Here is a 25,245-nt window from a genome sequence, read left to right as displayed (position 1 = left end):
ATGCCTGCAGCATTTTTCAAAATATTCCAAAAAGACTTCAAAAGGAGAGGATTAGGAATGTGCACAAGAGATTTCCTAGCAAAATGGGGCTCCTCCTTAACTGTGTATAAATAATTGTACAGGAAATGTAGTCATACATCTGAAAATAAAGCTTAAAGAGAGCCTAAGGTAAGATACATATAGAGACCTATGGAAGCTGACACTTATGCACATTGCCTGGCTGTCCTGCTGATACACTGCCTCAAATGCGAACAGATGTTTCTGACAAAGATTAGATTGTGAGCTTCTAGTGACATGACTATATACTGTGCAAAGTGCTGTGGGAGATGTTGGCGCTATATAAATAGTAAATAATAATAACAATAATAAAAAAACACCACCAAAAGAGATCTGAGTCTAACCCACTTACTAACAAACACTTTTCCATTACCAGTCTGTGCATGGTATATAGTATTGTATATAGTATTGTCACCTGTTGTAATCTGAATTCTGTATCTGTTTCTAGTAGATATCTGTAGATCCAGTCTAATCTAAGCCCAGACAGGAAAGTAAAGGTGCCCATACATCAATCGATTCTGGGGGCTAATCGACCAAGAGACAGATCTTTCTCTGATCGAATCTGATAGGAGAGAGATCTGTTGGCAGCAATAAACCGCAGGTCAATTCCCAATCAATTTCAGCATGAAATCTTTTGTAAATCGGTCTTGTGACTCCGCCTTCCCCAAACGTTAGATGTACACCACCCCTGCCCGCCCCCAGTGCCACTGCCATTAATACTTGATATGTACTGCCACTGTGTCAGCACTGTACATCCTTATTGGCACCCTATGTGATTTCCGGGGTTATACCACTTGGGGCGTGTGTTTGTGACATCAGGGCAAATCAGAGATGTCGCTGGGGGTTTCAATTACGTGCATTGTTTGTGACTGTCGCATACCATTAACGCCGTGCACCTGATCCACTATGTCGGCTCCAGATTTCCCAGAATGTCCGCTCAATACATTCAAACAATTTTAGCTCAAAACTGGCTGAATTGTTAATCGGGCATAATTTTGGTGGCACCTATTTTTATCTGAATCGATAATTATCATAGGCCGCCAAGTCGACAGATGTATGGCCCCCTGGAATACAGAGCAAAGTAATCAGGCTGGTGTAGAGATGGCCCGAACGGTTCGCACACAAATTTATTTGCGCGTACTTCAGTGGTTCGCGTTCCTGGTGAACCGTAAACTATATGCGAGTTTGACCCACCCCCTATACCACATCATTAGGGTCAACATTGACCCTCTACATCACAGTCAGCACACACATGGTAGCCAATCAGGCTACACTCCCTCCTGGAACCCCCCCCCCCCCCCCTTTAAAAGGCAGGCAGCGTCAGCCATTTCACTCACTCGTGTGGCTGCAGTAATTAGAGAAGGGAGAGGAACCTGCTATAGACATAGGGAAAGCTTAGTTAGGCTCTTGTTAGGCTTGTTAGCTTGCTCCTTGCTGAAACTTATTGCTAAAAATGTGTGTCCCACAGACACTTGTATTGCATATACAGCCCTGTCAGTCAGTCGCAGCTGGCCCTTGGCCCCTTGGTAATTCCTACTGTGCCACTGCCAGGCCCAGCACATTCAGTGACTACCTGTGTGTGTGACAGCTGCACATTTGTAATACCAATCACTGCATACCTACCTGCACCTACCTACGTGAGCGCACGCAGTGTTATACACCAGTCACTGCACCTGTTCACGGTACCTGTGTGTGACAGCTGCACATTGTATTGATACCAGTCACTGCATACCTGTTCACTGCACCTGTGTGACTGAACATTGTATTAGTCAAGTCAGTGCATACCTTTCACTTCATCCCTCCCAATATTGGCAAAACAGGCAGAGGCAGGCCACCCGGCAGGTCTGTTCGAGGTCGTGCTGTCGTGATTTCGTGCAGCCCTGGACCAAAGTACAGTGTTCAGAAGGCACGTGCCATCAACCCCCCAAGATTGACAGGATGTAGTTGACTATTTATCACAGAACACCTCATCTTCCTCAGCTTCTGCACGGAAGCGTGACATATCTTCCTCCTCCTGCTCTGATTCTGGCACCCCACTCAACACTCAGTCGACCGCCACCACCAAAGTGCCATCACCCCAGGGCTCAGCAGTGTGGACATTTTTTTGTGTGTCTGCCTCAGATGAGAGCTATGCTATCTGTACTCTCTGCCGCCAAAAATTGAGCCGTGGAAAGACCAAGAGCCGCGTAGGGACAACTTCCTTACGAAGGCACATGATGACAAAGCACAAACTGCAATGGGATGACCACCTGAGGAAAAGCAGCACACAAAAGCAAAGCCACACACCGCAGTGGAAGATACCAGGCCGCAATTATTTCTCAAAAAAGGCGATACCCAAACTGTACTGTGATGTTGAAAGGCAAGTGGTGTCATCTCTGGCACACAGCGTTGGGTCAAGGGTCCATCTGACCACGTGGTCTGCAAAGCACGGTCAGGCCTGCCCGAAGTCTAAGTCAGTCCCCACACACAGCATCTCTACCTGCATGCCGTGTGACTGCCTGCCCCAAGACTAAGTCGCTCCCCACACAGCATCTCTGCCTGAAGGCCTCTTGACTGCCTTCTCCGCCACCATCAACAGGGTCCAGGACTCCAGGCGGATTCCTGAATTTTTAAGGTTGCTATAATAATTTTTCTGGTGCGTGTACATGCCTGCCTAATTTTTCAGTCTGCACTGCAGCTGCAACAACAAAACAAAAGGCATGTACATGTGTCAATTCCCCTTCGTGATCGCTACCTTGCCGCAGTGAAGGGGCTTGCGTATCACAATGAAGCAATGACCGCCGGCTGAGTGTCTCGGGAGGGGCACACCCAAGATAATAAGGTCGTTGCTTCATTGTGGACAGACCAAATTTGATCAGCTGGACAGTCACTGTTGTTCTGTCATTGAGCTACCTCAGCCTGGCGACCATATGGGCTTAAAAAAACCGCTATCGCCTGTACTCTGGCCATGGTGTGCACCAGTCCAGCACGGCCGTCACTACATAAACAGCTGTTTGCGGTACGTTACGCAGTGAGTTTGGTCTGTCAGTATGAAGCAGTACACTAATTACACTACCTGATTGATGTATACACATGCAAGATGTTTTAAAGCACTTTAGGCCCACAATTTAGCATGCAATGTGATTTCTGCCCTTAAAACGTTACTGTGCGTCTAATCCAAATTTTTCCCCGGGACTTTTGGCATGTATCCCACTCCCCCATGCAAAAACTCAGGTGTTAGACCCCTTGAAACATCTTTTCCATCACTTTTGTGGCCAGCATAAATGTTTGTAGTTTTCAAAGTTCGCCTCCACATTGAAGTCTATTGCGGTTTGCGAAAGTTCGCACAAACCGAACTTTTGTGGAAGTTCGCGTTTGAGGTTCATGAACCGAAAACCGGAGGTTCGAGCCATCTCTACTGGTGTGTAGATAACAGATCACAGATATATGAATATTGCTCAGGAGGGTAGACAGAAAGCAGAGGTTCTGCAGTATTACTGCACATGGAGAACAAGAAGCTGTACACTGGAAAGTGTCCATAAACGGTATGAAACAAATCTCAGGAATCTTTAGAGATGTAATATCAATAATTATTTGTCAAAAAAAAAAGCAAACAGGTGGCGCTACAAAAAAAACAACTAACAAAACTAACATGAATAGAAAAGTGAATGATCACGCAGCAGTCTGTTTGATAAGCGTGCTCCAAGCGTCGTTATATGGAAACAAGGCAGATATGAATGGTAAAAGGGAAACCGTTTATACTTGGTATTGCGATCAGAATGATGCGGATTTATTCAACAGTTGCATTCTGCAGGCTCGGAAGACATACCAGTCGGCATGAAACGGGCGTCAGCCTCATCTCAGAGCCAACTGTGTGGCTCTTATCTTCATAAAACTGCATGTCTGATGCTTTTCTGTACAAATACAGCATTATGCAATCTGAATGAAACTACAACATCATTCTAATAGCAGTGTCAAGTGTAAACTGCTTCTCTTTTATCATTGATATCAATAATTATGAATGCGTTATTGCTCAGGAGAAAATTGACAGATATTTTGTTACAATCATTGCAGTAAATGTTGCAGTGACCCAGCTGTGATATTGATTGGGTAATGATTGCTTCTTTTGGTTCATACTGCCCTCCAGTAAGACAGACTCCTACAAAGGGACACACCTAACCCGTGACAAGCACACTGCTCTACACCTCTGCACAAGCTTGGCAGAGGCAACTCGCAGACGGCACTTACGTAACACTAATGTTTGTAAAGGTACAGTTTATTTGTAGACGCCTGCAGGAACCTTTTGAAAACTAGCCTCAATGTTCATCTTCTTTTGCTTTGAAAGAAAGAAATGGATGTTGTGTTTATTGCCAGATTGAAATTTTTAGTCACAATGAAAAATGTACACTATTAGAGTTGAAGTGGAAAAGCAACCCCATCTTCCTGTGACTCCAACAAGTTAATACGCATGGTTGCCGCCATCTATTACACATGATGAATGTCAATTCATTTTCCAGTGACCGGACAGGTGCTAAACAAGATGTATGTTTACAGGCCACACTTTTATTTAATACCTTCTTAGTGAGACGGACCAGCATGCATGCTGTTGTGTCCTCCTATACGGCCCCTTAAATCAGTGTGGCTTATGGTGACAGTAATAGGGTTGTGTGTGTGTGTCACATATGGAATCCAATATGTTTCAAGGTATTTCTTTGAAGGCATTACGAGAAAGGGAATAAATCACTGGGAAATGAGGAGATGCTGGTAAACAGACAAGAGGTTAGAGATATTTAAATCTCATTTCTTGGCATTTAGCATCGTTTCGGCTTCACAAGATGTCAAAGCTCATTTTAGCACCCAATGTTTGTACATTTTAACCATGTAAGTGATAAAGTGAAGATAACACTACAAGCAAAACATACTGGAGGTGTCTGACTTCCTGTATCAGTAACAGGTCCTGTTCCTGTGTGATGACACAGCCAATTATTACCTTCAAGAAAGGTGTTCAGTACTTGGAAGAGAAACTGTTACAAAGTCTATATATCTTAAGTAAATGCACGCTATAAAATGATGCAGAGTGCCTCAGTGTCTGAGAAACACACACAAAGGGCTTGGCTGAGGTCCCAGGAAGGCAAACAAGTAGTTATTTAAACCAACAGAAGATCTGGTTCTACAACGACAGTGTGGGGATGTCAGTCAGGTTTTGGAGAAATACCAGAAGCTTGTGTGGTGGGCCAAAAGCTAATGGTAAAGCCCTCCACCTGGCTCTATAGTAGACACTGAAGCTTGGTGTAAAATGTGAAGCAGAAGTGGTTGATGAAAGCAGCCAATCATGCTTCAGCTGTTGTATGAGAAAACAACTGACTGGTTTGCTCTGGGTTCTTTCACACCAAAAATTGCAAAGCACAATTGCTAAATTCAAATGCGTTTTGTGTTTTGTAATTTTCACTATGTTGGCCTCAATCAAAATGCAGGAAATATGCAGCAGCGTTACAATTGCCTTTTTAGAAAAATCCCCACCATTTGAACTGTGACTTTACTGTACTTGTGTTTGGAAAAACGCAGGTGGTGTGAAAGGACGGATTCATTTTGCTTCAGTCTCCTTCACAACCTCAGAATCAGGAGTGTAACTAGACTTAATAGGGCCCCTCTGCAAAAATAATAGCATGGGGCCCTCATGGTCCCTGAACCCCATGCGGGTCATGTGATCGGGAGCCGGAGAATGGCAGCAGAGAGAGTGTTTTGCTGTACAGCAGCAGCTGGAAGCAGGAAGAAAATACACACACTCCCGCACACAGTTTTTGTGAGCAAACAGGGAGGGGTTTTTTTGCTAATTGGCTGCACTTGCGGTTAGGGAGAGGGAGGAGAACGGGCCCCCAAAGTCTCTGGGCCCCCCTGCAATGGCAGGGATCACAGGGGTGATTGCTACGCCCCTGCTCAGGATAAAGCTACCGCTGTGCTTATTTTTAATGAACTCTGTTACAGCAATGCAACACGTAAGAAGGTGCAAAACCAACACTCATGTATTACTACTTCCTTTTACTCCCACTTCACATACAGTAGTTGCTGGTGATATCTTGTCCACAGCTGAGGGATCAAATTGCAACTTGTGATTAGACACATATGAGGGGGGCATTAGACAGGTTAAACTATCTAAATACATACAGGGTGCATTTCTCTATGTTTTCTTTCTGTCCTGTGCAAGAATTTGCGTCCACTTTAAACAATGCTGATTTCCTGTCTGAACTGCTGATCATCAGCCTCCACCCCTGATAGCTACAGGCTGATAATAAGAATGAAGTCTTTCTACACCAACAGGATGCTTGTTTCATATGAGAGATTCAGGCACTACTTAAAATGTACCAAAGACAAACAATAGTCAAACTTTTATACATACCTGGGGCTTCCTCCAGCCCCATCCGCACAGACCACTCCCATGCTGCCATTCTCAACCTTATCCAGTTGCGGTACCGGGTCTTGTAACTTTAGCCAGAGAAGGCTGAGGATGACGACATGGGAGCGATCCGTGCGGATGGGGCTGGAGGAAGCCCCAGGTATGTATAACATTTTGACTATTGTTCGTCTCTGGTATCCTTTAAAGGACAACTGCAGCAAGAGGGATGTGGAGGCTGCAATATTTATTTCCTTTTAAGCAATACCAGCTGCTTGGCTACCCTGCTGATCCTGTGCTTCTAATACTTTCAACCACAGACCTTGAACATGCAGCAGATCAGTCAGATCTGACAATAATGTCAAATGCCTGGATAAGCTGCATGCTTGCTTCTGGTGTTATTCAGACCTTACCACAGCCAAACAGATCAACAGGGCTGCCAGGCAACTGGCATTGTTTAAAAGGTAATCAATATGGCAGCCTCCATATTCTTCTCACTTCAGTTGTCCTTTAAGCCAGAAAGATTAGCAATAAAGCCAGGTAACTAGCATTGTTTAAGAAGAAAAATAGACAGCCTCCGCATCAATTTCACTAAAGAGACACTTTAATTACTTGGCTGAGAGCCAACTAGCAGGCAAACCCCCCAGCTATGCATAAATTAATTGCTACAAAGTCAAACACTCACAAAATAAACCACCTTCATGCACTGATGACTTCTGATAAGCTCACCAAGAGGACAGGGCAAGTTAACAATGTAAGCCTCCTAAGTACCGGTATGTCTTGTAATGCCAATATCTGAGGCTCTGCAATATGCTCCTCTGCAATCACTGTGCTATTAAGAACAACATAGTGCTGCCTCTGAGATATTGTCTATTAGATTCCATCATCTCTTTGCTGTAGGAATCTCATATCTGAGCTATATTTTACTGCGCATTTTACACTGTTGGGTTAAATCTGAAAAGTTATTAAACATACCCATTGAACTATGAGAGAGCCGTAAAAAATATCTAGACATGAAATTACATGTCTTCCTTTATGGCAAATCCAATATACATTACTAAGTGGGGATGTGCTTTAATTGCAGCAGTTTGTGTGTATTTCTTGCCTGTCCTCCCTTTTCCTCCCAACAGAATCCCGGTTCCTCTTCTCCAAGCTATCGGCCTGGAGATTTACCGACCAGTCGTATCTTAAACTCTCCCCAGAGCTTCTGTTTCAGCATGTTATGAAATTAGGCTATTAACAGCCAGGTTATAAATCTGTCTCGCAGATGATTAATGCTTTGAGAAATCTCTCAACTTGATTATTTTGAATTAAACGCCAGCTACAGGCAGCTTCTTTTCACCGTTAAACAGAAAACACAATGCCAATGAATTACCCTTAATTTGTTTCTTGACTGTCCCCGTTACTCAATTTTTTTACCTGGGTTACGTGATGTGGAATTTTCCTTACCTTCTCTTGTAAGCGGGAAAGGCGAGTTGGCGTCACAGACAGTGGCGGCGTGTTACCTAATCATTAGTCCCCATGCAGACTCCCACACTTTAACTTGAAGATATGATGGTTAATAATATGTAAAACTCCCGCTTACTCTATCATTACGCTGTTCCCTGCCCATTACGTTTCTGGCGGTTGGCCAGCATTCAAACCACTGACAACACTGCTGAAATGAAATGATAACATTTTATATAGATGTTTAATATTTTCTTATAAAACATAAAAGTAAAAAACTGGCTGTTTGTAAAAGCAACCGTATTTTGCGGTAGTGCAGTTTTTACATCAAGTTAACTTTTATGTCCAAAAAACAAATTACAGTAATTTATTCCAAAGTAGCCAAAGAACAGACGCTTTGCAGTATATAAATAAACATTAAAATAAATGTATCAAACATGAATCATACCAAGTGGAAAAAATACAATAGAAAGTAAATTTCATGGACTGAGGTGAGCTTGCTTTACATGGTAAGTACAATAACCTAACAGTTTTCATATAGGGCATACAGGTCAAATATGCCTCGCAGTGCCTTCAAATTTTGTTCCACAAGCAGTTTGCCCACTTTGCATTCTATTTGGCCCTCAAGCACCGAAACTATAAAGCCCCATGGTGAAGTGAGCGGGGTCACTAGACACTAGGGAACTGTATAGGGGAGGGATGGGCCACTAGACACCAGGGAACTTTAAAGGGGAGGGAGTGTCATTAGACCACATGAGTCTGTATAGGGGAGGAAAGGAGGACCAATAGACACCAGGGAACTGTATAAGGGAGGGGGTCACTAGACACCAGGGTACAGTACAGGGGAGAGAGCCACTAGACACCAGGGAACTGTATGGCGGATCATTAGACAAAAGGGACTGTATAATGTAGGCAGGGTACCACTAGACACCAGGAAACTGCATGGGGAATGGGGGGGGGGGGGCATTAGACACCAAGGAACTGTATAAGAGAGGGAGGAGGCCACTTGACATTGAGGATGGCCTGCAACTTGGTCCCAGTTTCCAATTTCAACACACTCTGTATTTGAGTTTTACACCCCTGATAGAGGGGAAAAGAAAACAAATGTATTAACACAAACAATTGTGCTATTACACACAGAAGAAAGGAATAGGCTAAAGATGTCATGGACAATCAACCAGTTATTGGACTGATCTTGCCTCATCTGTTGGCTGCTACACCCATATGGATTAGCCAGCAAATGTGCTTTGTCCCACTATGGCCTCAATTCACTAAGCAGTTTAGACTAGCCTACTGATGGTTTTTAGTCTACTGATGGTTTAGTGTAATGTTTTAGACCTGTTTTTAGACCTGGTCTACAACATTCGGTAATTAGGTCGGTAAAGCAGGGGAAATGATCAAAAGATGCAATTCACAAAGGCAAACAAGGAGTAACCACACCCACTTTTTTCTGACAGATTAGACCAGCTGATTTCTGTCGGTAAAGTAATTCTGTGAGGTATTTTAGATGTGAGGATGGAATCTTTTGAATTAAATATGCATGAGTTTAATTGTATCCAGAGGAGAGCTCATCAGAGGAGAAGGATGTCAGTCAAAGCTACTCATTTGCGAATTGCATATTTTGATCATTTCGCCTACTTTACCCACCCAATTACCGAATGTTTTAGACCAGGTCTAAAACATTTGGTAATTATTAGTGAATTCCCTCTTGATGCAACTGATTTACACTAAACCATCAGTAGACTAGTCTAAACTGCTTAGTGAATTGAGGCCTATGTCAGGGACCAGGCGTCTTGAACCTGAGCCACAGGTGGCAGTTTACCTTCTCGTCAGGAAGGTCCACTTGTTCCAGTGGTTCCACAGCCTTGAAAGTGTCGGCAAAGGGCGCCTGCAGTGAGTGCGGTTGTGGGAAGCCAGGCTGGTACTTCAAAGGTCGGATTACACCATCTAGCATGAATTGGTCATAGGTACAAGTGGGTATAAGTGTTAACATTGTTATAACTGAGTTTTAAAGTTTTAACAATGAATTGCTTACATCCAAGGCCAAGTTAAAAGTTTTAACACTAAATTGTTAACACTTATACCCACGGCCAAATTATTTGCAACTCATATTAGATGGCATCATCTGTCCTTTGAATTACCGATCTGACTTTCCACAGTTGCCCTCACTGCAGGCGCCCCTTGCTAAGAAACAGCCGAGGCTGGGGAAAAACTGGGACCAGCAGACCTCCCTGACTAAAGAGTATATCAATAGTTCAGTTTACTCATACAGCTGTGTGTAAGATCAGAAGAATGTTCCCAGTACGTATATGCCTGCAGGGAATAGAGGAGAGGCAACAGCAGAGGTGGAGACGGAAGGATGCTACAGAAAGAAGGAGGAAGTGCGCCATCTGGACAGGTGAGGGGGGTGGCATGGCACCTAATACTGCTATGCTGGGGGATGGGGTGGCTCTAAAACTTGATATTGATAAATACGGAGGTGGGGGGGGGCAGGGCACCTAATCCCACTGTACTGGGCGGGTATGATAACTGTTGCCCTGAACCTTCTTTTATCTAGAATCGATCCAGGTTCTGTCTCTTAAAACAGCAACTTAATTTTTGGTGTCTATCTTATCACCCGACCCACGAACATGTGGAGCATGCCTTATTAATAAGTTTGTATTATGATACTTTTGGCACATGCCATATGTCCATAAACCACTTGCACATACACTCCTTTGAGGGACTCAGGGACTAATTAATGCACAGTCCTTCAATAGCTCTATGAACTCTAGACAGTATAGCATGCCAGTGCTATACAAACATGTGGACAAGCAAAGCAGTGTTGACAAACCTCGTTGGCAACGTGCAGCATCCGTCAGCTGTCAGTCGGACTTGCGTTTCATAGCTATCTGCTGGGCACACAACTTGCTGGACTGGGGGGCACTCCACAGTGCTGCAATCCACACTGAACACTGAAAGAGAAAACAGAGATTAATGACATGTGAAATCTGCACCTAGATGTAGGATACATCAGGCAGTACAACAACAGGTGGAGATACCGGCTGTGCACTTCAGCTTATATGACAGAGATAAACACAGCTTTAAGCAACGCTCTAATTGCTCTCAACATTCCTGTTTATGTTAGATTCATTTAGCCAAGCATGACTGAACATAGCTGAAATAAATACATATAATAGGAATAATGGAAGCAATGTGATGCTTTCATTTTTTCTATATTTACTCTCCAGAGAAGTTTCATAGAAAGCAGAGCGCACAGTCAGTGGCTCACAATACGAATGCAACATTTTAAAATCCAAACTAAATGATGACCAAGACTAGTCACTGTATCCAATAGAATCCTGCACAGACCATCCGTGGCCGTATCTTATCCACATAAAAGTTCACACAAGACTTCTTTGTTGTCAATATAAATGCTATAAAATTCTGTTTACTTCAAATTCTTTATCTTTTAATTAAAACAAACATGCAATGTACAATATACAGAGTAAATTCGACTAGCGGATACAAAAAACACCAGGACACCGGGACCCCGATATCGTGTATTATTGTACTAGTATATGGTCGAGTATAGGTGAAAATATACAAACAAGTGTGGGTTGCTTATGATGGCAACCACTATCAGTGCACGTGGAGAATAACCGTCTCCACTCGGCCTTGTTGGTCGCTGCTCCCGGAAAAGAGACACCCTATAAAAACCTCTAGTAAAAAACACTGTAGGAGGTGCCCATAGGATTCAAGGTTGTTAACCCTCCTGGCGGTATGAAAAATTCCGCCAGGAGGCAGCGCAGCAGTTTTTTTGTGTGTTTTTTTTTTGTTAAATCATGTAGCGAGCCTTCAGCGATCTCCGATCAGGAAATCCCGTTCAAAGAACGGGATTTCCTGGAGAGCTTCCCCCGTCGCCATGGCGACGGGGCGGGATGACGTCATTGGGAGTCCCGATCCACCCCTCGGCGCTGCCTGGCACTGATTGGCCAGGCAGCGCACGGGGTCTGGGGGGGGGGGGGCACCGCGACGGATAGCGGCGATCGGGAGCGGGGCGGCGGCGATCGGTGTGCTGGCGCAGCTAGCAAAGAGCAAAGTGCTAGCTGCGTCCAGCAAAAAAAAAATTAGGAAAATCGGCCGAGCAGGGCCTGAGATAACCTCCTGCGCAGCTTACCCCGAACTACGGGGTTACCGCCAGGAAGGTTAATAATGATATCAATTTGCTAAGGTAAGAGTAAGAAGTCTTACCTGATATGAAGACTCATAAACAGAGAAAATGATAAATCATTTATTTCGCACTTTGGACAACACATTTCGCGATCAAAAAGTCGCTTCTTCAGGTCAAGTATCGTGCTTTAACCACCCTGGCGTTCTATTTTTTGGCAGCGCTCAGCAGTGGGTGGGTTTTTTTAACCTATTTTTTTTTTTTATCATGTAGCTAGCCTAGCGCTAGCTACATGATTCCCCCCTCCCTGCGCCATCCCACCCACCCCTCCGATCGCTGCCAGTGATCATACCCAACAGAAAATCCCGCTCTGAACGGGATTTCCTGTTAGGGCTTCCCTCGTCGCCATGGCGACGATCGGAATGACGTCATCGACGTCATGGGGAGTCCCGATCCACACCATAGCGCAGCCTGGCGGTGATTCGTCAGGCTGCGCTGAGGGTTGGGGGGGCCCTCTTTCGCGGCGCGTAGCGGCGGATCGGCAGCAGCGATCGAATTAAACACGCAAAGTGCTAGCTGCGTGTTTTGTTTTTTTAATTGTAAAAAAAGACCCACCAGGGGCTGAGAGATCCACCGCGGCGGTAATGGACGAGCTGAGCTCGTCCATACCATTAAGGTGGTTAAAAAACAAGAACAAGGATGGCACTCATTAAAATCTATCATCCTAAAATAAAACATAGCAGTATTTGATAATCACATCTAAAAATAAGGATAAAAAATACACACTAGAAAATGAAGGGAGGGAAACATATCCAAGAATAGTTCACCTCTATTAGAGTGATGTACAAATGGTCTATTCCAATCAGATATAGACCATATATTAATTTAGCGTTTAAGGTAAACTCATACAATCCACTATTGAAACATGTAAAACTTATATATACACACATGGGCCTCAATTCACTAAGCTTATCTCCTGTCTTTAATAACGTTTCTAGAGTTGTTACCATGGTGATAAGGCATGTAGTATTCAGGAAACATTTTGCCTCAGGCAAAGCTAAAGTTAACTCTTCTGTCTTTAAGTTAACTCTCCAATCCTTAAAATAACTCCAGAGTTAAAGACAGGCTGTTAATTAACTGCGTGTGAAAATAACTAAAGAGGAGGTAAATTAACTACAGAGAAGGTAACTTAAGGAATGAAGAGATAAGATAACTCTCTCACTGTGTGGAGGTAAGTTTTCTCTTGCCTTATCTCCAGCAGGATCTTAGTGAATTGAGGCCATGGTCTTAAATCATGTACAGTTTTTCACATATAAAAAATCAAACAGATAATTTATTAAGCGGTTGGATTTGGGGGGAAAAGTCCTGTAAATGTTATCAGTTGCAAACATTGTAAGCCCTGTAAACATGTAAGGAAGAGCTTGGCCGACGTAGCTGTTCAGGAATGTCCCATGATGTGACTTAGGGTGCGTTTCCACTAGTGCGGTGGGAAATCGCCGCGGATTCTCCGCGGACGAATTCGCATGCAGGAGCAAAATCGCATGCGGTTGTATGCGAATTCGCATACGATTTCGCATGGATGACGCTGTGTGCGAATTTAACCATGTCAGTGCCTGTGTGCTTTTTCATTGATTCCATGCGAAATCGTATGCGAATTCGCATGAAAATTCGCATGAAAAAACACCATGCAAATTCCCTATTAAATACATTGTATGCGAATCGCATGCGTGTGCGGTGTCCGAATTCGGATGGCTCTGCTGAGCAGATTTTTCCTGCACAAGAAAACGCTCCGTTTTCCTGACAAGTGGACACAGGCTCATTCACTTTTATTGGTTATGCGAATTTGCATGCGGGGAACGCATGCAAATTCGCGTTAGTGGAAACGCACCCTCAGAGATCTGCCATGCCCACTCTCTAAATGACACTGATAAAGAAGCATATTGGTATGACAACAACTGGATAAACTGAAGGTGGCCCTCATCAATATTTCTGTTTGGTTCCTGGCAGATTTAATCCATCTAAATAAATCTGCCAGAAATCTATTCCCCAAACATTTCTGATCTATCAAACTTCAATAGATTTTTACCAGTGATTGCTCAATTCTATCGACTGGACAGGACAGCAGATTTGCATCAGTCTGTAGTGCGGGAGCGGTGACAGATCAACAGGTGATGCACTACATCGAACAGTGCAGCACTGCAGTCTGATCGATCTTCAATAGATTTCCTGTCGAATTCTACTAAATATCTATGTGCTGTGTGTGGTGGGAATCAATTCCTCTCTGATCAGGTTACGATTTACAGAGGAATCAACCATTTTGACACATCATGTGGCAATTTATAAGTGTATGGTCACTTTTAAAGAAACAGCTCATCAGACACAACACAACTGAAAGGAGGTGTGTAAAACTACCATTTATCCCACCCTATTATTACACAGTTTTTTTTTCAATAGAAGAAATAATTAATTTTAGTAACTGTTAAGGACTGACTGGAAACTTCTATTCAGTCCCTGTTGACCTTCCCACGATGGAAGAGGCTTTACCCAGTAGTGGAGTCTAGGTGACCACGGGTCTTCACCCACACACCCTTGAGGGGAGTGCAGGACCACACCCCCAGGAGGGGGATGTGGAACTTAGCTGCCTAGTGCCCTACCAGGTCACTACTGGAGTTACCTCAGCAAGTGGTTGGGAGAACAGAGACACTAATAGTGGAGGAAGCGTAGTCAGACGAGATCCAGTGGTCCAGGGTAAACTGAGTTCAGCGTAGATCGGGGTCACAAGCCAAAGGTCGGGGCAGGCGGAGATCAGCAGTAGTCGGGGTCACAAGCCAAGGGTCAGGGCGGGCAGCACACAACTGTAATCCAGAAGACAAGCCAAAGGTCGGGGCAGGCGGAGATCAGCAGTAGCCAGGGTCACAGGCCAAGGTCACAACAGGAGATCAGATCAGAATAATAGTAGACAGGAACAACGGTTCACCAACAGGCTAGCCAAACTGTCAGAACGAGCAGCACTGCAGTTAGGGGCAGTGCTGCTTTTATACTGTGCATTGGCGCCAAAATTAGCGCCCTGCGCATGCGCAGAGCGCGCGCAACGCTATACGCGTGCAGTACTTTGCGCACTTGCGCTGCGCGCAGCGCCAAACGCCGCGCTGGGAGAGGGACTACAAGGACCAGAGAGCCCCCGCTTGTGAGCACTAGAGGACGCACCCGAGAGCCCCGTGGAAGACCCAGATGGTGAGTGTGACAGTAACTCGTGTAACTGAGAGATACTCTTAAAAGAGAACTGATATCAGTAGCTGATATCCCCGTTCCCAGGAGAAATTTTCTACTTTTTTTAATAGATTGTAAGGCGGTCTGTATAGCTTATGTTGCGGTGAAACCCCTCCCACAGTGTGATGTTAGCACCTAGGTCCTAGGTGGAAGCCTTGTTGCATTGTGGGGAAAATAACAGTTGTTTTTAACTGCCAAAAAGCAGCATCTCCTTCCACAGGCATCCCCTGCCAGCAGTAAAGATGCTGCCACCAGATATACATTTCAGAATGTAAATCGGAGAGAAACATTTTACAATGAGCAAACACTGATTAAATCATTTATAAATAATTATTGTAAAAATTAAGCATTTTTTTCATTACTGTATTTTCACTGCAGTTCCTAGAGGAAGTTTTCCTTTACATATTTCTGTGTCAGGAGTTTTCCTTTACATATTTCTGTGTCATTTGAGATTTCTTGGCAACAGTAGCTAAGGATATTGTTATAATTGCAGCTGGTCTCTTCATAGGTAATCATTCCATAAGCTGTTATTGGAAAATATCACGAATGACAAGGTTTGTACACACCTCTGACTTTAACAAACTACCGGTCGTCAGACCCGCCTGCGGGGCTGCCGTTCTGACGACAGTTTGCCGGTGTACAGTCTGTCTGCAGGCTGATAAGGCTGGTTTTGACCGATCTGCCGAGCGAATCAGTCAAAACCAGCTTTATCAGCCTGATGACACACTATACACACGAGCAAACTGACGGGCGGGTCTGACGACTGGTAGTTTGTTAAAGTCAGACATGTGTACGTAGCTTTTTTACAGAGCATTTGTAGGAGCTTTTATCATTTAGGTGATAAAAATAAGTATACTCTGTGACACACACACACACACTCACGTTAACTGGCATTTGAGCAGGATTAACTGTTCACGTTGCAATTCAAGGAAGACGAAGGATTGACCAACATTTTCCAACTTGCCCACCACTTTACCTTTGACTACCTTCTCCACGTAGGCTGCCATAAAGACTATGAAAAAGGCCATTGGTAAAATTAGTCAGCTGTCAAATCATCCCTGCAAGTTCCTTTGGCTTAAATTTTCTTTTCCAAAGTGTGTAAACCGTGGCAGGAAAAAGGCAGTTTTTCAGTTTTAATACTTCAATATTTCAATATGTTAACCTCACAAAACAAGATGACTTCTAAATTCCTTAACTGCATGTCTATGTTGGCATCTGGTGACATCTGCTTTATCTTCTCAGTCCTGATACAAGGTCTCTGGATTGGGGTCATTTTTACAATTTAATTCTTTTGAAGTCGGCTGCCCTGTAACTTCTGACTTGCAAATGATTTATTAGTATTAAATGCTTTACTTTAGGAAGTAATAAAGAAATATTGCTAAGTATAGATTCCTTTGAACCTCACATCTCATTTCTGGCTTGCAAATTATGACACATTTTCAATACAGAATGATAGATGTTTTTGGAAAGGGATGCCAGAATATCAGCTTATCAAAGGCCTGGGATAACAATACTAAGCCTTGTAGCCTCACAGCCTTGCAGTCTGGACATTTTTCTTTACAGAGCACTTCTCCATCAATGACATATTACCCTTGGCGTACTCGCAAAATAAATAAATAAAAACTGACAGGTTGAGAACGAAAACATCAGATCACCTAATGCTGACAAATCTAGGTGGGAACTGGCAGGATATATTTCAAAATTGAATGTGCCAATGTGGACAGATCGAGCAATTAGTGAATAATAGACTGGCCTTACAGACGAAGAGATTGAGGGGGATTATAGTGTTGTTATGCAATAATGTGTGTATGAGAAATGATCTGGAGGTTGGTCAACTGGAAAATAATGCTCAACTGGCATTGATTTCTACTCAGATATTTGAGATAAGTTGGTACAGCTCTGTAATGCCTCATGTGCAATTCTGGATCACTCCACATATAGAAGAATAGTAGTTGTGTTCACTTGTACACTGATGGATCTCTCAGAGGTTTGAGATATTGCTTCTGAAAATCCTTAAAGCTCATACTGGCAAATGGTGAATAATTGTCTTGAAAGAAGTCTTGAAACTTGAATCTTATACCTCATGGAAAAATAAACCGAGAAAAAACTAAACTGACTTTGAAGAGGAGTTGGCAGATGCAGATACAACCAGGGCTGTGGAGTCAGAGTAATTTTGGGTACCTGGAGTCAAAGTCGGTGGTTTCAATAAACTGAGTATGATGATTTTTGAACCAAATCCATAGCCTTTATAAAAATTAGACTAAGGAGTTGGAGTCGAGGAGTCAGAGTCGGGGCAATTTTGGGTACCTGGAGTAAGACTCTTCATAAACTGAGGAGTCGGAGTTGGATGATTTTTGTACAGACTCCAGGTTTCACTGGTCTTGTTTGCCTTGCTTATTTTGACTCTGCGTAATCCTGATCCTTGGTACTTTACTCACTCTGTGCGCCCAATACTCTAGCTTCTGATATTTGCTTGTGTGACCACTATTCTCTGGCTACTGATCTCTGACTGGATTGGATGACTTTCAAACTGCCCTGCCTACTCCCGACTCTGCTGCCTGTTCGATCTCAAGGGGTGAGTTCCACCATGTTTTCTGTCACTGTTAACAGTGAGCAATACAGCACTTTCTTTACTTGTCCTGGTTTTGTAGGAGTTCAAGCAAATGGGATTAGCCAGACTTATCCAACCAAGGCTGGCAAAATTGTGGTAAAGCCTACACATGAAGGAACCCAAGGTGAGAGACACATGGAGTCTGCCATATTTATTTCCCATTAAACAATACCAGTTGTCTGGCAGTCCTGCTCATCTTTCTGGCTCCAGTGGTGTCTGAATCACACATCTGAAACAAGCATGCAGTTAATATTGTGATTATTTTTGTCAGAAACATCTGATCTGGATGCTTGTTTAGGGTCTACGGATAAAAGTATTAGAGGCAAAGTGTCAGCAGGATAGGCAGGAAATATGCATTGTTTAAAAGGAAATAAATGTCAGCATCTATATGTCTCTCACCTCGTGTTCTCTTTAAACCCTTAGGGCAGGGACCCACTAGGATTGCTGGACCAAAGTGACCACAATTTTCAGCGTTTTAAAGTGACACTGTACAGCGCTTCCGATTTGCATTTTGTGCGTGGGTGTGTAAATTAAGCTGATTATACTTACCAGGAGTCCAGATGTCCAGCTTCCGCCCTTAGCCCCACCCTCCAGCAGAAGAGGTCATAGGTGCTACTCTAGCTCCAATCAGAGAAGCACCTGTGATCTCTTCTGCTAGGGGGTGGGGCTACAGGTGAAAGCCGCATATCAGGACACCCAGTGAGTATATTAAACTTTATTTTTTTAAAAATAAAACATTCGGCCCCCAAATCACTGCAAAATCGCTTTGAAAAGTGATTCAAAATTTTGAAATGCTTGTATGCTTTGAATTGGAGCACAAACACGACCAGAATGCTGCATGTCCTGCGATTGCCACAATCGCTCTAGTAGGTTCACCACAATTCATTTTCATTGGTAAAGCATTTTTGGAATAGCCGACGATTCATAAATGCAGTCACAATCATTCTAGTGGATCCCAGCCCTCAGAATCATAAAGAAGTGTAACCAACCCCTACTGAACCGCTGTATAAAGTGATATGTCTCGTCACTATTTGATTATTCTTCAATTACAAAGCTCTTTGCTTAACAAACTTATTTAAGCGTCTCTAAATGAGCAAAGTGTGTGTCACTTGTGGCATGTAAATTGTGTAACAGTTCAGAGTTACTTTGACACTGCTTATCTACGCATTGTATTTGTAAGTCACATTGGCGTTTTCAGAACATGATGCAAACCAGCTGCATTGCAACTACTCTGGAAGCATCACATACACATCTGGGCTGTGTTAGTTAACAATTTAAGGAATTGATGCTTAGAATCTCTATTGAATCATTTGGTATTCACTGTGATATCATATATAGCAGTGGTTCTTAACCTTTTCAGCACATGTACCCCTATGTGGGTCATCCCTAAACAAATGTACCCCCTACAGAATAAGGCGGAGCGTGAAGCAGCGAAAAAGTGGGTGTGACCATGACATAATGTGGGTGGAGCTGTGGGGAAAAGTGGGTGTGGCCATGACATGATGTGGGTGGGGCCAAATACTAGCGAAATAAAGGTAGTCCATGGTTTACAAATGAGATAGGCAGGGACTGTGTCGATACTTAATTTTAAAAAAGTTAATGCGAAATCTGTTGTTGCATATTTGTAGCAATTTTGGTAAAATCTGGTATCAGAGGTGACAGCTGACAGCGTAAATCTGCAGAGGCATCAAGTCTGTTCCTCTTTTTAACTTTTTGTGTCACAGTATTTTGCAAACCCACATTCGCACATATATGTTGTCACAAAAGGTAGAAGTTTACGAATAGCCGCATCTCCTGCATCTGGAAAACTTTCTGATAATCTAGCCCAGAATGCTGACAGGGGGACAGTGTGAAATTTATCCTGGAGTGCAGTGCTACAAGAGATATCAATAATTTCCTCTTCTGCTTTTGCTGAGAGATTAGATGTATTTTGACCTTTTGGTTAGCTATCCACCTGTAGTTTTCAATGTCCATCATTGGAGGAAGATATTTCCGGAAATAAACAGTCAGCAGTGTAATATGATCAATAATTGCTGCCTGTATGTCTCCGAGTTGATGGGTATGTCCTTTTCCATCAAGAATGTGTTCATAGTCTCAAAGGTCTCAAATTTACCTTCTTCGGCTCTCCTTTTCCAAGCAACCATGTTTTCTATGAAGGCAGATGTTTTATCATGGGCAGTGAAAAGTGTGGTATTTTTACCCTGTAGTGCCAGATTTAGTGTGTTCAGTTTCCCAAATATATCGGATAGGTATGCAATGCCCTGCAAATTGGTGTCATTTGACATAAAATCAATAATTTTCTGCAGTTTGTCTCGTGTACTTTGACTACTTGTTTTAGTTCTTACTTCATGCAAAAACATGAAGATTTCACTGCGTAATACAAAGACTCGTACCGCACTTTTCCACGACTAAGCAAACAAACCTCTGTATGAAATAGCAAACAATCATAATCACTGCCCATTTCATTGCAAAGTTGCTTAAACAGTCTTGTGTTCTAGGCACTAGATTTCACATAATTTACAATTTGAACCATTGAATGGAAAATTTATTTTAGTTTTATAGGTATGTTTTTCACAGCCAAGCCTTCCCTGTGAATTAGACACTGGCTACTACGTAGTACAAGAAGGGTGAGCAACTGTCTTAATTCTTGTAACTACTCCAGAAATAGGACCCTGCATTGCCTTGGCACTATCAGCACAAATGTCTATGCACTTATTCCAGTCCAGGCCGTAAGTAGAGAAAAAAACGGTCAACTTTTTCAAAGATATCAGCTCCCGTAGTTGTAGTTTTCATATCATCACAGATCAAAATGTCTTCTAACATTTCTCCATTGTAAATGTAGCAAACGAACACCAATAGCACTGGCTAAGCCACTGACATCAGTACTCTCATCCAACTGCAAGGCTAAATATGGGGATACTTTAAGCCTGGCAAGGAGCTGATTTAAAATGTCATCTTCACAAAGTGTGATTCTTCTTTTTATGGTGTCATTGGAAAGTGGCACTTCTTTATTTTTTGCTGCTTCTTTTGAGCCAAATAGGGTTTCACATAAATCCATAGTACAAGGTTTTACTAATTTTTTACCAATTGTGTGGGCCTCTCCTTGCACTGCAATATGGTAGCGGACTTTGAGGGAGGCTGCTATTAATTTTTTGTTTCCACTCAGAAACACAGATCTCATTGCTGATGTCTTTTTTATGTAATGTTTCTTTAGGTCCTCAAAAAAAGACAGAGGTTTATCTGTGGCTGGATGGTGTAATGGTTAAGGGCTCTGCCTCTGACACAGGAGACCTGGGTTCGAATTTTGTCTCTCCCTGTTCAGTAAGCCAGCACCCATTCAGTAGGAGACCTTTGGCAAGTCTACCTAACACTGCTACTGCCTATAGAGCGCGTCCTTGTGGCTGCAGCTCTGGCGCTTTGAGTCCGCCAGGAGAAAAGCGCAATATAAATGTTATTTGTCTTGTCGTGTCTGTTATATCTGGATGAGTTTTTTCAAAATGTCTTTTCAGCATGCTGGGCTTCATGGAGTTCTTACTAAGTTTTTGTTCACAAACTAAGCATACTGGAATTTGATTTGCTTCTCCACCGCAATAATAAAACCCATATTTCAAATACTCATCATGATAATATTGTTTTTTTGTTTGACCAGCCTCTACAGAAGAATGAGACGTGGAGGATTTGGATGTCATTGTTGACAGATTATCATCACAGTCCTCACATAGCCTCTCCTTTTCTTGACAGTTTTGCTCCCTCTGACATCCCTCATTTGTTTCAGAAGAATCACTCTTCCTTTTCTGTCCTCTTATTACAAATTTATCCACGATATCCAAAATAATGATTAACTAAAATCCCACAGTATAAAATGTTCAAAGTGACCGATCAAGAAAGTGACCTCTTAATGATGTACTATTGTACTTTAATTTTAGCTTGCAGTGTATTAGTATTTTGTCTTTGTTGATTTTGTTTGTGGATGAATGTAAAAAAAGGACAGCACCCAAAACATGTTCTTATCAGTAGTCACACTATAACAGCACACGCAATAAAAAAAGATTGAACAAGTTGTACAGGTTTTTTTCCAAGTATGTGGTGATGCGCTGGGTAGGAGTGACAGTACGATTGCCTTGCACTAGTCACGCAGTATAACTGGACACACACAAGCAATAGAACACAGCAATACATGCATGCAGCTACATTTAAGTCGTCAGCAGGTGCTCGTCAACCAATCAGGATGCACTGTCATACACCCTTTACCTGCCATACCACATCTAGCAGCCATTAGCATTCAGGTGGGAGGCTTCAGTTGGACGCAAATCGCAAGATTGCGTCGCTAGCAGGTCCGCCCCGTGCAGGCATCCCTCCCACAGGGGTCCCTCCCTAACCGCTCACCTGTCTGCCATGTCCTAGAGCTGAAAAAAAACGTTTAAAAACACACGATTGGTTCGCACGATGGCCAGGGGCCCCGGACCTCTCTCACTGGCCGGGGCCCCAAGGCCAATGCGCGATACCTGGAGGGGAGTGCAGGTGGGCCTGGACCTCTCACACCCAGGCTCTGGACCTCTCACATCCAGAAAACCCACCAACACTGCCTCCATACTGAATGCTAAATTCGACACACACAAGCAATAGAACACAGCAATACATGCATGCAGCTACATTTAAGTCGTCAGCAGGTGCTCGTCAGCCAATCAGGATGCACTGTCATACACCCTTTACCTGCCATACCACATCTAGCAGCCATTAGCATTCAGGTGGGAGGCTTCAGTTGGACGCAAATCCAGGTATCGCGCATTGGCCTTGGGGCCCCGGCCAGTGAGAGACGTCCGGGGCCCCTGGCCATCGTGCGAACCAATCGTGTGTTTTTAAACGTTTTTTTTTTCAGCTCTAGGACATGGCAGACAGGTGAGCGGTTAGGGAGGGACCCCTGTGGGAGGGATGCCTGCACGGGGCGGTCCTGCTAGCGACGCAATCTTGCGATTTGCGTCCAACTGAAGCCTCCCACCTGAATGCTAATGGCTGCTAGATGTGGTATGGCAGGTAAAGGGTGTATGACAGTGCATCCTGATTGGCTGACGAGCACCTGCTGACGACTTAAATGTAGCTGCATGCATGTATTGCTGTGTTCTATTGCTTGTGTGTGTCGAATTTAGCATTCAGTATGGAGGCAGTGTTGGTGGGTTTTCTGGATGTGAGAGGTCCAGAGCCTGGGTGTGAGAGGTCCAGGCCCACCTGCACTCCCCTCCAGGTATCGCGCATTGGCCTTGGGGCCCCGGCCAGTGAGAGAGGTCCGGGGCCCCTGGCCATCGTGCGAACCAATCGTGTCTTTTTAAACGTTTTTTTTCAGCTCTAGGACATGGCAGACAGGTGAGCGGTTAGGGAGGGACCCCTGTGGGAGGGATGCCTGCACGGGGCGGTCCTGCTAGCGACGCAATCTTGCGATTTGCGTCCAACTGAAGCCTCCCACCTGAATGCTAATGGCTGCTAGATGTGGTATGGCAGGTAAAGGGTGTATGACAGTGCATCCTGATTGGCTGACGAGCACCTGCTGATGACTTAAATGTAGCTGCATGCATGTATTGCTGTGTTCTATTGCTTGTGTGTGTCGAATTTAGCATTCAGTATGGAGGCAGTGTTGGTGGGTTTTCTGGATGTGAGAGGTCCAGAGCCTGGGTGTGAGAGGTCCAGGCCCACCTGCACTCCCCTCCAGGTATCGCGCATTGGCCTTGGGGCCCCGGCCAGTGAGAGAGGTCCGGGGCCCCTGGCCATCGTGCGAACCAATCGTGTGTTTTTAAACGCAGTATAACTGCACACACAATGCAAGGAAAAAGATTGAAAAAAAAAGAACAGTTTTTTTCCACCACCAGGCTACCTATCCACTTAATAATAACATCTTTAGATTGTAAGCTCGCAAGGGCAGGGCTCTCACCCTTTTGTGTCATGTACTGTTATTAATTTAATTGCTTGCACACTGTTAGATATTTATACATTTTAGTCATCATGTTAAATCAAATTGTAATCAGCAGTGCTGTATCTTGTATCAGTGTTCATATTTGATGTGTATCATTGTCTGTATCATTATGTCTCCCTTGTTTGTTTTCTTACATTGTACAGCGCCACGGAATATGTTGGCGCTTTATAAATAAATAATAATAATAATAATAATAACACCCCTCCTTCTCCTAATAATAGCTTTTAGAAAAGCTTCTGGGATCAGTATTACAGTGATACACAATGTGAGAGCTCCCTCTCACACGTCCAGCCACATGCAGCAACAGTCTGCAAATAGCGCTGGACGGAAGAGCCTCTGCCACCTCCTTTGCCTTCCCCTCCCCTTCCCATGGCCTGCTCCTCTATTCCTGGCTACAGGAAAATGGTGGCCGGAGCAGATCTATCTCTATCCAACCATCCCCACCTCCCCCAGAAAAACTCGATCACACTTGCTGCACCCCACGACCAACCCCCCCTCCCAGAGCGGTCAGTTCATAATTTAATTATTAAATGTCCCCGTAGCGCCGCTATGCCCAATTTACAGGCGCTCGTGCGGGAGATGTGTGCCTAGCTCTCTGATTGGCCCAAATACTGTCTGTCACAACAGCGGATACGATTGGCCGCGATGGTGGTGCACGCGCTGCTGTGACAGGCAGCATTTGGGCCAATCAGAGAGCTAGGCACACATCTCCCGCACAAGCGCCGGCTCCTATCAAAGAGCCGGCTCGTATGGCTCTCAAACGGCTCTTCAGATGGCTTGTACGGCTCCTCTGATTCGTGTCAAAGAATCGGCTCTTAGAGCCGGCTCGTACGCGCTACGGGGGAGATTAATTTTAGCCGATGCAGCGGCTCTCCGCCATTTTGTCCGCGGCCCCAGGGGGACCCCCTGACAGGTACTGATGTTCCCCCAGGGGTATGCAGACCCCAGTTTGAGAACCACTGATATATAGCAATGAATGAATGTGCTGGCACTCCATACAGAAACATCAAAGAAAAGTAAGAATCATCACACAACCAGCAGTGCTGCGGAACAACTGTTAACTGGAAGACATGCTGTGTAACAAAGAGCTTCAAAAGTTTTCCTCCACCTACTTAACTTCTAAGCACTTTCCTACGGAGTTAAACCACAGAATGCCAAATCAAAATAATGCCAAATTTCATTAACAATTATACTATAAATTAGAGTAATCCAACATGCTGAGATCTGATCTTTTTATCTTTTTATTTTAAAACTAGAAAGGAAATGTGTGTTTGCCTATAGTCAAAAACCGACAAAAACATGAGTCGTTAAAAGCTGATGACACTGTGATGGCACTGAAATACATTTGGAAATGGAAAGCTATGATGCAGCCCACC

At 43.8% G+C, this 25,245-nt stretch overlaps 1 protein-coding gene across 2 annotated transcripts in view; it reads right to left on the bottom strand.

Moving 5' to 3' along the window:
- CRIM1 (cysteine rich transmembrane BMP regulator 1) overlaps positions 1–25,245 on the bottom strand; it is a 982,593-nt gene that overhangs the window by 534,099 nt on the left and 423,249 nt on the right. For both annotated transcript variants that reach the window (XM_068232129.1, XM_068232130.1), the window contains exon 4: positions 10,707–10,827. In XM_068232129.1, coding sequence (XP_068088230.1) covers positions 10,707–10,827 — 121 coding nt within the window. The remainder of the gene's footprint in view (positions 1–10,706; positions 10,828–25,245) is intronic.

The sequence above is a fragment of the Hyperolius riggenbachi genome, chromosome 4 (genome assembly GCF_040937935.1).
Source record: "Hyperolius riggenbachi isolate aHypRig1 chromosome 4, aHypRig1.pri, whole genome shotgun sequence".
In the NCBI taxonomy this organism is placed as follows: domain Eukaryota; kingdom Metazoa; phylum Chordata; class Amphibia; order Anura; family Hyperoliidae; genus Hyperolius; species Hyperolius riggenbachi.
The sequence above is the reverse complement of the archived record's forward strand: the minus strand, read 5'-3'. Positions and strand labels throughout refer to the sequence as shown.